This window comes from Drosophila biarmipes, chromosome 3L, assembly GCF_025231255.1.
Source record: "Drosophila biarmipes strain raj3 chromosome 3L, RU_DBia_V1.1, whole genome shotgun sequence".
Lineage (NCBI taxonomy): Eukaryota > Metazoa > Arthropoda > Insecta > Diptera > Drosophilidae > Drosophila > Drosophila biarmipes.
Genome location: NC_066613.1, coordinates 24,053,033 through 24,065,400, shown reverse-complemented (window position 1 = coordinate 24,065,400; position 12,368 = coordinate 24,053,033). Strand labels below are relative to the sequence as shown.

The window sequence follows — 12,368 nt, the reverse complement described above, 5'->3', positions numbered from 1 at the left end:
GGAAGTTGAAGAGCTTCCAGAGGAGGTTCGAGTGGTTGAATCTCTTTCCGAAGACGGCAAGCCAAAGAAGAAGAAGATCCGCACTCGGGTTATAAAGAAGGTAAATGGCGACAAACAAGAAGTCACGAAGATCGAAACCGTCGAGGAAGACGACAAGCAACCCGAAACCACAGTAACCGTCGAAGAACTTCCCTTTGAAGAAGAAAAACCAGAAGAAATTCAAGAGCTTCCAGAAGAGGTTCGAGTGGTTGAAACTGTTACCGAAGACGGCAAGCCAAAGAAGAAGAAGATCCGCACTCGCGTTATCAAGAAGGTCAAGGGCGACAAGCAAGAAGTCACGAAGATCGAAACCGTCGAGGAAGATGACAAGCAACCCGAAACCACAGTAACCGTTGAAGAACATCCGTTTAAAGAAGAAAAGCCAGAGGAAATTCAAGAGCTTCCAGAAGCGGTTCGAGTGGTTGAAACTGTTTCCGAAGAGGGCAAGCCAAAGAAGAAGAAGATCCGCACTCGCGTTATCAAGAAGGTCAAGGGCGACAAACAAGAAGTCACGATGATCGAAACTGTCGAGGAAGATGACAAGCAACCCGTAACAACAGTAACCGTTGAAGAACACCCGTTCGAAGAAGAAAAACCAGAAGAAATTCAAGAGCTTCCAGAAGAGGTTCGAGTGGTTGAGACTGTTACCGAAGACGGCAAGGCAAAGAAGAAGAAGATCCGCACTCGCGTTATCAAGAAGGTCAAGGGCGACAAACAAGAAGTCACGAAGATTGAAACCGTCGAGGAAGATGACAAGCAACCCGAAACCACAGTAACCGTTAAAGAACATCCGTTCGAAGAAGAAATACCAGAGGAAATTCAAGAGCTTCCAGAGGAGGTTCGAGTGGTTGAATCTGTTTCCGAAGACGGCAAGCCAAAGAAGAAGAAGATCCGCACTCGCGTTATCAAGAAGGTGAAGGGCGACAAACAAGAAGTCACGAAGATCGAAACTGTCGAGGAAGATGACAAGCAACCCCAAACCACAGTAACCGTTGAAGAACTTCCCTTTGAAGAAGAAAAGCCAGAGGAAATTCAAGAGCTTCCAGAGGAGGTTCGAGTGGTTGAATCTGTTTCCGTAGATGGCAAGCCAAAGAAGAAGAAGATCCGCACTCGGGTTATCAAGAAGGTCAAGGGCGACAAACAAGAAGTCACGAAGATCGAAACAGTTGAGGAAGATGACAAGCAACCCGAAACCACAGTAACCGTTGAAGAACACCCGTTCGAAGAAGAAAAACCAGAAGAAATTCAAGAGCTTCCAGAAGAGGTTCGAGTGGTTGAAACTGTTTCCGAAGACGGCAAGCCAAAGAAGAAGAAGATCCGCACTCGGGTTATCAAGAAGGTCAAGGGCGACAAACAAGAAGTCACGAAGATCGAAACTGTCGAGGAAGATGACAAGCAACCCCAAACCACAGTAACCGTTGAAGAACTTCCCTTTGAAGAAGAAAAGCCAGAGGAAATTCAAGAGCTTCCAGAGGAGGTTCGAGTTGTTGAAACTATAACCGAAGACGGCAAGCCAAAGAAGAAGAAGATCCGCACTCGCGTTATCAAGAAGGTCAAGGGCGACAAACAAGAAGTCACGAAGATCGAAACCGTCGAGGAAGATGACAAGCAACCCGAAACAACAGTAACCGTCGAAGAACTTCCGTTTGAAGGAGAAAAACCAGAAGAAATTCAAGAGCTTCCAGAAGAGGTTCGAGTGGTTGAAACTGTTACCGAAGACGGCAAGCCAAAGAAGAAGAAGATCCGCACTCGCGTTATCAAGAAGGTCAAGGGCGACAAGCAAGAAGTCACGAAGATCGAAACCGTCGAGGAAGATGACAAGCAACCCGAAACCACAGTAACCGTTGAAGAACATCCGTTTAAAGAAGAAAAGCCAGAGGAAATTCAAGAGCTTCCAGAAGCGGTTCGAGTGGTTGAAACCTTTTCCGAAGACGGCAAGCTAAAGAAGAAGAAGATCCGCACTCGCGTTATCAAGAAGGTCAAGGGCGACAAACAAGAAGTCACGAAGATCGAAACCGTCGAGGAAGAAGACAAGCCACCCGAAACAACAGTAACCGTCGAAGAACTTCCGTTTGAAGGAGAAAAACCAGAAGAAATTCAAGATTTTCCAGAGGAGGTTCGAGTGGTTGAAACTGTTTCCGAAGACGGCAGGCCAAAGAAGAAGAAGATCCGCACTCGGGTTATCAAGAAGGTCAAGGGCGACAAACAAGAAGTCACGAAGATCGAAACCGTCGAGGAAGATGACAAGCAACCCGAAACCACAGTAACCGTTGAAGAACACCCGTTCGAAGAAGAAAAACCAGAAGAAATTCAAGAGCTTCCAGAAGAGGTTCGAGTTGTTGAAACTATAACCGAAGACGGCAAGCCAAAGAAGAAGAAGATCCGCACTCGGGTTATCAAGAAGGTCAAGGGCGACAAACAAGAAGTCACGAAGATCGAAACCGTCGAGGAAGATGACAAGCAACCCGAAACCACAGTAACCGTTGAAGAACACCCGTTCGAAGAAGAAAAACCAGAGGAAATTCAAGAGCTTCCAGAAGAGGTTCGAGTGGTTGAAACTGTTTCCGAAGACGGCAAGCCAAAGAAGAAGAAGATCCGCACTCGCGGTTTCAAGAAGGTGAAGGGCGACAAACAAGAAGTCACGAAGATCGAAACTGTCGAGGAAGATGACAAGCAACCCGAAACCACAGTAACCGTTGAAGAACATCCGTTTAAAGAAGAAAAGCCAGAGGAAATTCAAGAGCTTCCAGAAGCGGTTCTAGTGGTTGAAACTGTTTCCGAAGAGGGCAAGCCAAAGAAGAGGAAGATCCGCACTCGCGTTATCAAGAAGGTCAAGGGCGACAAACAAGAAGTCACGAAGATCGAAACTGTCGAGGAAGATGACAAGCAACCCGTAACAACAGTAACCGTTGAAGAACACCCGTTAAAAGAAGAAAAGCCAGAGGAAATTCAAGAGCTTCCAGAAGAGGTTCGAGTGGTTGAGACTGTTTCCGAAGATGGCAAGCCAAAGAAGAAGAAGATCCGCACTCGGGTTATCAAGAAGGTAAAGGGCGACAAGCAAGAAGTCACGAAGATCGAAACAGTTGAGGAAGATGACAAGCAACCCGAAACCACAGTAACCGTTGAAGAACTTCCCTTTGAAGAAGAAAAGCCAGCGGAAATTGAAGAGCTTCCAGAAGAGGTTCGAGTGGTTGAGACTGTTTCCGAAGACGGCAAGCCAAAGAAGAAGAAGGTCCGCACTCGCGTTATCAAGAAGGTCAAGGGCGACAAACAAGAAGTCACGAAGATCGAAACCGTCGAGGAAGATGACAAGCAACCCGAAACCACAGTAACCGTTGAAGAACATCCGTTTAAAGAAGAAAAGCCAGAGGAAATTCAAGAGCTTCCAGAAGCGGTTCGGGTGGTTGAAACTGTTTCCGAAGAGGGCAAGCCAAAGAAGAAGAAGATCCGCACTCGCGTTATCAAGAAGGTCAAGGGCGACAAGCAAGAAGTCACGAAGATCGAAACAGTTGAGGAAGATGACAAGCAACCCGAAACCACAGTAACCGTTGAAGAACTTCCCTTTGAAGAAGAAAAGCCACAGGAAGTTCAAGAGCTTCCAGAGGAGGTGCGAGTGGTTGAATCTGTTTCCGAAGACGGCAAGCCAAAGAAGAAGAAGGTCCGCACTCGGGTTATCAAGAAGGTCAAGGGCGACAAACAAGAAGTCACGAAGATCGAAACCGTCGAGGAAGACGACAAGCAACCCGAAACCACAGTAACCGTTGAAGAACTTCCGTTTGAAGAAGAAAAGCCACAGGAAGTTCAAGAGCTTCCAGAGGAGGTTCGAGTGGTTGAAACTGTTACCGAAGACGGCAAGCCAAAGAAGAAGAAGATCCGCACTCGGGTTATCAAGAAGGTGAAGGGCGACAAACAAGAAGTCACGAAGATCGAAACCGTCGAGGAAGATGACAAGCAACCCGAAACCACAGTAACCGTTGAAGAACATCCGTTTAAAGAAGAAAAGCCAGAGGAAATTCAAGAGCTTCCAGAGGAGGTTCGAGTGGTTGAAACTGTTTCCGAAGACGGCAGGCCAAAGAAGAAGAAGATCCGCACTCGGGTCATCAAGAAGGTGAAGGGCGACAAACAAGAAGTCACGAAGATCGAAACCGTCGAGGAAGATGACAAGCAACCCCAAACCTCAGTAACCGTTGAAGAACATCCGTTTAAAGAAGAAAAGCCAGAGGAAATTCAAGAGCTTCCAGAGGAGGTTCGAGTGGTTGAAACTGTTTCCGAAGACGGCAAGCCAAAGAAGAAGAAGATCCGCACTCGGGTTATCAAGAAGGTCAAGGGCGACAAACAAGAAGTCACGAAGATCGAAACCGTCGAGGAAGATGACAAGCAACCCGAAACCACAGTAACCGTCGAAGAACTTCCCTTTGAAGAAGAAAAGCCACAGGAAGTTCAAGAGCTTCCAGAGGAGGTTCGAGTGGTTGAATCTGTTTCCGAAGACGGCAAGCCAAAGAAGAAGAAGATCCGCATTCGCGTTATCAAGAAGGTCAAGGGCAACAAACAAGAAGTCACGAAGATCGAAACCGTCGAGGAAGATGACAAGCAACCCGAAACCACAGTAACCGTTAAAGAACATCCGTTCGAAGAAGAAAAGCCAGAGGAAATTCAAGAGCTTCCAGAAGAGGTTCGAGTGGTTGAATCTGTTTCCGAAGACGGCAAGCTAAAGAAGAAGAAGATCAGCACTCGGGTTATCAAGAAGGTCAAGGGCGACAAACAAGAAGTCACGAAGATCGAAACCGTCGAGGAAGATGACAAGGAACCCGAAACGACAGTTAGCGTTGAAGAACTTCCGTTTGAAGAAGAAAAGCCAGAGGAAATTCAAGAGCTTCCAGAGGAGGTTCGAGTTGTTGAAACTATAACCGAAGACGGCAAGCCAAAGAAGAAGAAGATCCGCACTCGCGTTATCAAGAAGGTCAAGGGCGACAAACAAGAAGTCACGAAGATCGAAACCGTCGAGGAAGATGACAAGCAACGCGAAACGACAGTTACCGTTGAAGAACTTCCGTTTGAAGAAGAAACGCCAGAAGAAATTCAAGAGCTTCCAGAGGAGGTTCGAGTTGTTGAAACTATAACCGAAGACGGCAAGCCAAAGAAGAAGAAGATCCGCACTCGGGTTATCAAGAAGGTCAAGGGCGACAAACAGGAAGTCACGAAGATCGAAACCATCGAGGAAGATGACAAGCGACCCGAAACGACAGTTACCGTTGAAGAACTTCCGTTTGAAGAAGAAAAGCCAGAGGAAATTCAAGAGCTTCCAGAGGAGGTTCGAGTTGTTGAAACTATAACCAAAGACGGCAAGCCAAAGAAGAAGAAGATCCGCACTCGGGTTATCAAGAAGGTCAAGGGCGACAAACAAGAAGTCACAAAGATCGAAACCGTCGAGGAAGATGACAAGCAACCCGAAACGACAGTTACCGTTGAAGAACTTCCGTTTGAAGAAGAAAAGCCAGAGGAAATTCAAGAGCTTCCAGAGGAGGTTCGAGTTGTTGAAACTATAACCAAAGACGGCAAGCCAAAGAAGAAGAAGATCCGCACTCGGGTTATCAAGAAGGTCAAGGGCGACAAACAAGAAGTCACGAAGATCGAAACCGTCGAGGAAGATGACAAGCAACCCGAAACCACAGTAACTGTCGAAGAACTTCCGTTTGAAGAAGTAAAACCAGAAGAAATTCAAGAGCTTCCAGAGGAGGTTCGAGTTGTTGAAACTATAACCGAAGACGGCAAGCCAAAGAAGAAGAAGATCCGCACTCGGGTTATCAAGAAGGTCAAGGGCGACAAACAAGAAGTCACGAAGATCGAAACAGTCGAGGAAGACGACAAGCAACCCGAAACCACAGTAACTGTCGAAGAACTTCCGTTTGAAGAAGAAAAACTAGAAGAAATTCAAGAGCTTCCAGAGGAGGTTCGAGTTGTTGAAACTATAACCGAAGACGGCAAGCCAAAGAAAAAGAAGATCCGCACTCGGGTTATCAAGAAGGTCAAGGGCGACAAACAGGAAGTCACGAAAATCGAAACCGTCGAGGAAGACGACAAGCAACCCGAAACCACAGTAACCGTCGAAGAACTTCCGTTCGAAGACGAAAAGCCAGAGGAAATTCAAGAGCTTCCAGAGGAGGTTCGAGTGGTTGAAACTATAAGCGAAGACGGCAAGCCAAAGAAGAAGAAGATCCGCACTCGGGTTATCAAGAAGGTCAAGGGCGACAAACAAGAAGTCACGAAGATCGAAACCGTCGAGGAAGACGACAAGAAACCCGAAACCACAGTAACCGTCGAAGAACTTCCGTTCAAAGACGAAAAGCCAGAGGAAATTGAAGAGCTTCCAGAGGAGGTTCGAGTTGTTGAAACTGTTTCCGAAGAGGGCAAGCCAAAGAAGAAGAAGATCCGCACTCGGGTTATCAAGAAGGTCAAGGGCGACAAACAAGAAGTCACGAAGATCAAAACCGTCGAGGAAGACGACAAGCAACCCGAAACCACAGTAACCGTCGAAGAACTTCCGTTCGAAGACGAAAAGCTAGAGGAAATTCAAGAGCTTCCAGAGGAGGTTCGAGTGGTTGAAATTGTTTCCGAAGACGGCAAGCCAAAGAAGAAGAAGATCCGCACTCGGGTTATCAAGAAGGTCAAGGGCGACAAACAGGAAGTCACGAAGATCGAAACCGTCGAAGAAGATGACAAGAAACCCGAAACCACAGTAACCGTTGAAGAACTTTCGTTTGAAGAAGAAAAACCAGAAGATATTCAAGAGCTTCCAGAGGAGGTTCGAGTTGTTGAAACTATAACCGAAGACGGCAAGCCAAAGAAGAAGAAGATCCGCACTCGGGTTATCAAGAAGGTCAAGGGCGACAAACAGGAAGTCACGAAGATCGAAACCGTCGAAGAAGATGACAGGCAACCCGAAACCACAGTAACCGTTGAAGAACTTCCGTTTGAAGAAGAAAAACTAGAAGAAATTCAAGAGCTTCCAGAGGAGGTTCGAGTTGTTGAAACTATAACCGAAGACAGCAAGCCAAAGAAGAAGAAGATCCGCACTCGGGTTATCAAGAAGGTCAAGGGCGACAAACAAGAAGTCACGAAGATCGAAACCGTCGAGGAAGATGACAAGCAACCCGAAACCACAGTAACCGTCGAAGAACTTCCGTTCGAAGAAGAAAAGCCAGAGGAAATTCAAGAGCTTCCAGAGGAGGTTCGAGTGGTTGAAATTGTTTCCGAAGACGGCAAGCCAAAGAAGAAGAAGATCCGCACTCGGGTTATCAAGAAGGTCAAGGGCGACAAACAGGAAGTCACGAAGATCGAAACCGTCGAAGAAGATGACAGGCAACCCGAAACCACAGTAACCGTTGAAGAACTTCCGTTTGAAGAAGAAAAACTAGAAGAAATTCAAGAGCTTCCAGAGGAGGTTCGAGTTGTTGAAACTATAACCGAAGACGGCAAGCCAAAGAAGAAGAAGATCCGCACTCGGGTTATCAAGAAGGTCAAGGGCGACAAACAAGAAGTCACGAAGATCGAAACAGTTGAGGAAGATGACAAGCAACCCGAAACCACAGTAACCGTTGAAGAACTTCCCTTTGAAGAAGAAAAACCAGAGGAAATTCAAGAGCTTCCAGAAGAGGTTCGAGTTGTTGAAACTATAACCGAAGACGGCAAGCCAATGAAGAAGAAGGTCCGCACTCGGGTTATCAAGAAGGTCAAGGGCGACAAACAGGAAGTCACGAAGATCGAAACCGTCGAAGAAGATGACAAGCAACCCGAAACGACAGTTACCGTTGAAGAACTTCCGTTTGAAGAAAGAAATCCAGAGGAAATTCAAGAGCTTCCAGAGGAGGTTCGAGTTGTTGAAACTATAACCGAAGACGGCAAGCCAAAGAAGAAGAAGATCCGCACTCGGGTTATCAAGAAGGTGAAGGGCGACAAACAAGAAGTCACGAAGATCGAAACCGTCGAGGAAGATGACAAGCAACCCGAAACCACAGTAACCGTTGAAGAACTTCCGTTTGAAGACGAAAAGCCAGAGGAAATTAAAGAGCTTCCAGAGGAGGTTCGAGTGGATGAAACTGTTTCCGAAGACGGCAAGCCAAAGAAGAAGAAGATCCGCACTCGGGTTATCAAGAAGGTCAAGGGCGACAAACAAGAAGTCACAAAGATCGAAACCGTCGAGGAAGATGACAAGCAACCCGAAACCATAGTAACCGTCGAAGAACTTCCGTTCGAAAAAGAAAAACCAGAGGAAATTCAAGAGCTTCCAGAGGAGGTTCGAGTGGTTGAAACTGTAACCGAAGACGGCAGGCCAAAGAAGAAGAAGATCCGCACTCGGGTTATCAAGAAGGTCAAGGGCGACAAACAGGAAGTCACGAAGATCGAAACCGTCGAAGAAGATGACAAGCAACCCAAAACCACAGTAACCGTTGAAGAACTTCCGTTTGAAGACGAAAAGCCAGAAGAAATTCAAGAGCTTCCAGAGGAGGTTCGAGTGGTTGAAACTATAACCGAAGACGGCAAGCCAAAGAAGAAGAAGATCCGCACTCAGGTTATCAAGAAGGTCAAGGGCGACAAACAGGAAGTCACGAAGATCGAAACCGTCGAGAAAGATGACAAGCAACCAGAAACCACAGTTACCATTGAAGAACTTCCGTTTGAAGAGGAAAAGCCAGAGGAAATTCAAGAGCTTCCAGAGGAGGTTCAAGTTGTTGAAACTATAACCGAGGACGGCAAGGCAAAGAAGAAGAAGATCCGCACTCGGGTTATCAAGAAGGTCAAGGGCGACAAACAGGAAGTCACGAAGATTGAAACCGTCGAAGAAGATGACAAGCAACCCGAAACCACTGTAACCGTTGAAGAACTTCCGTTTGAAGACGGAAAGCCAGAGGAAATTCAAGAGCTTCCAGAGGAGGTTCGAGTGGTTGAAACTGTAACCGAAGACGGCAAGCCAAAGAAGAAGAAGATCCGCACTCGGGTTATCAAGAAGGTCAAGGGCGACAAACAGGAAGTCACGAAGATCGAAACCGTCGAAGAAGATGACGAGCAACCCGAAACCACAGTAACCGTTGAAGAACTTCCGTTTGAAGACGAAAAGCCAGAAGAAATTCAAGAGCTTCCAGAGGAGGTTCGAGTGGTTGAAACTATAACCGAAGACGGCAAGCCAAAGAAGAAGAAGATCCGCACTCGGGTTATCAAGAAGGTCAAGGGCGACAAACAGGAAGTCACGAAGATCGAAACCGTCGAAGAAGATGACAAGCAACCCGAAACCACAGTAACCGTCGAAGAACTTCCGTTCGAAGAAAGAAATCCAGAGGAAATTCAAGAGCTTCCAGAGGAGGTTCGAGTTGTTGAAACTATAACCGAAGACGGCAAGCCAAAGAAGAAGAAGATCCGCACTCGGGTTATCAAGAAGGTGAAGGGCGACAAACAAGAAGTCACGAAAATCGAAACCGTCGAGGAAGATGACAAGCAACCCGAAACCACAGTAACCGTTGAAGAACTTCCGTTTGAAGACGAAAAGCCAGAGGAAATTAAAGAGCTTCCAGAGGAGGTTCGAGTGGTTGAATCTGTTTCCGAAGACGGCAAGCCAAAGAAGAAGAAGATCCGCACTCGGGTTATCAAGAAGGTCAAGGGCGACAAACAAGAAGTCACAAAGATCGAAACCGTCGAGGAAGATGACAAGCAACCCGAAACCACAGTAACCGTCGAAGAACTTCCGTTCGAAGAAGAAAAGCCAGAGGAAATTCAAGAGCTTCCAGAGGAGGTTCGAGTTGTTGAAACTATAACCGAAGACGGCAAGCCAAAGAAGAAGAAGATCCGCACTCGGGTTATCAAGAAGGTCAAGGGCGACAAACAGGAAGTCACGAAGATCGAAACCGTCGAAGAAGATGACAAGCAACCCGAAACCATAGTAACCGTTGAAGAACTTCCATTTGAAGACGAAAAGCCAGAGAAAATTCAAGAACTTCCAGAGGAGGTTCGAGTGGTTGAATCTGTTTCCGAAGACGGCAAGCCAAAGAAGAAGAAGATCCGCACTCGGGTTATCAAGAAGGTCAAGGGCGACAAACAAGAAGTCACAAAGATCGAAACCGTCGAGGAAGATGACAAGCAACCCGAAACCATAGTAACCGTTGAAGAACTTCCGTTTGAAGACGAAAAGCCAGAGAAAATTCAAGAACTTCCAGAGGAGGTTCGAGTGGTTGAATCTGTTTCCGAAGACGGCAAGCCAAAGAAGAAGAAGATCCGCACTCGGGTTATCAAGAAGGTCAAGGGCGACAAACAAGAAGTCACAAAGATCGAAACCGTCGAGGAAGATGACAAGCAACCCGAAACCACAGTAACCGTCGAAGAACTTCCGTTCGAAAAAGAAAAACCAGAGGAAATTCAAGAGCTTCCAGAGGAGGTTCGAGTGGTTGAAACTGTAACCGAAGACGGCAGGCCAAAGAAGAAGAAGATCCGCACTCGGGTTATCAAGAAGGTCAAGGGCGACAAACAAGAAGTCACAAAGATCGAAACCGTCGAGGAAGATGACAAGCAACCCGAAACCACAGTAACCGTCGAAGAACTTCCGTTCGAAGAAAGAAAGCCAGAGGAAATTCAAGAGCTTCCAGAGGAGGTTCGAGTTGTTGAAACTATAACCGAAGACGGCAAGCCAAAGAAGAAGAAGATCCGCACTCGGGTTATCAAGAAGGTCAAGGGCGACAAACAAGAAGTCACGAAGATCGAAACCGTCGAGGAAGATGACAAGCAACCCGAAACCACAGTAACCGTCGAAGAACTTCCCTTTGAAGAAGAAAAGCCACAGGAAGTTCAAGAGCTTCCAGAGGAGGTTCGAGTGGTTGAATCTGTTTCCGAAGACGGCAAGCCAAAGAAGAAGAAGATCCGCACTCGGGTTATCAAGAAGGTGAAGGGCGACAAACAAGAAGTCACGAAGATCGAAACCGTCGAGGAAGATGACAAGCAACCCGAAACCACAGTTACCGTTGAAGAACTTCCGCTTGAAGAAGAAAAGCCAGAGGAAATTCAAGAGCTTCCAGAGGAGGTTCGAGTTGTTGAAACTATAACCGAAGACGGCAAGCCAAAGAAGAAGAAGATCCGCACTCGGGTTATCAAGAAGGTCAAGGCCGACAAACAAGAAGTCACAAAGATCGAAATCGTCGAGGAAGATGACAAGCAACCCGAAACCACAGTAACCGTTGAAGAACTTCCGTTTGAAGAAGAAAAGCCAGAAGAAATTCAAGAGCTTCCAGAGGAGGTTCGAGTGGTTGAAACAGTTACCGAAGATGGCAAGCCAAAGAAGAAGAAGATTCGCACTCGGGTTATCAAGAAGGTGAAGGGCGACAAACAAGAAGTCACGAAGATCGAAACCGTCGAGGAAGAAGACAAGCCACCCGAAACAACAGTAACCGTCGAAGAACTTTTGTTTGAAGGAGAAAAACCAGAAGAAATTCAAGAGCTTCCAGAGGAGGTTCGAGTGGTTGAATCTGTTTCCGAAGACGGCAGGCCAAAGAAGAAGAAGATCCGCACTCGGGTTATCAAGAAGGTCAAGGGCGACAAACAAGAAGTCACGAAGATCGAAACCGTCGAGGAAGATGACAAGCAACCCGAAACCACAGTTACCGTTGAAGAACTTCCGTTCGAAGAAGAAAAGCCAGAGGAAATTGAAGAGCTTCCAGAGGAGGTTCGAGTTGTTGAAACTATAACCGAAGACGGCAAGCCAAAGAAGAAGAAGATCCGCACTCGGGTTATCAAGAAGGTCAAGGGCGACAAACAAGAAGTCACGAAGATCGAAACCGTCGAGGAAGATGACAAGCAACCCGAAACCACAGTAACCGTCGAAGAACTTCCGTTCGAAGAAGAAAAGCCAGAGGAAATTCAAGAGCTTCCAGAGGAGGTTCGAGTTGTTGAAATTGTTTCCGAAGACGGCAAGCCAAAGAAGAAGAAGATCCGCACTCGGGTTATCAAGAAAGTCAAGGGCGACAAACAAGAAGTCACGAAGATCGAAACCGTCGAGGAAGATGACAAGCAACCCGAAACCACAGTAACCGTTGAAGAACTTCCGTTTGAAGAAGAAACGCCAGAGGAAATTCAAGAGCTTCCAGAGGAGGTTCGAGTTGTTGAAACTATAGCCGAAGACGGCAAGCCAAAGAAGAAGAAGATCCGCACTCGGGTTATCAAGAAGGTCAAGGGCGACAAACAAGAAGTCACGAAGATCGAAACCGTCGAGGAAGAAGACAAGCCACCCGAAACAACAGTAACCGTCGAAGAACTTCCGTTTGAAGGAGAAAAACCAGAAGAAATTCAAGAGC

The 12,368-nt window shown here is 46.7% G+C and overlaps 1 protein-coding gene across 32 annotated transcripts in view; it reads left to right on the top strand.

Moving 5' to 3' along the window:
* Nucleotides 1-12,368, top strand: part of LOC108034477 (titin) — an 80,900-nt gene that overhangs the window by 43,942 nt on the left and 24,590 nt on the right. For 5 of the 32 annotated variants that reach the window (XM_050885865.1, XM_050885862.1, XM_050885861.1 and 2 more), the window contains exons 22-29: nt 665-739; nt 2,870-3,007; nt 3,221-6,064; nt 6,704-7,267; nt 7,481-8,620; nt 9,047-9,472; nt 9,686-11,176; nt 11,603-11,953. In XM_050885865.1, coding sequence (XP_050741822.1) covers nt 665-739; nt 2,870-3,007; nt 3,221-6,064; nt 6,704-7,267; nt 7,481-8,620; nt 9,047-9,472; nt 9,686-11,176; nt 11,603-11,953 — 7,029 coding nt within the window. Of the gene's footprint in view, nt 1-25; nt 740-877; nt 2,018-2,230; nt 3,083-3,220; nt 6,065-6,703; nt 7,268-7,480; nt 8,621-9,046; nt 9,473-9,685; nt 11,177-11,602; nt 11,954-12,368 lie in introns of all 32 variants that reach the window. The other 27 variants (XM_050885867.1, XM_050885864.1, XM_050885843.1 and 24 more) reach the window with 27 other exon arrangements.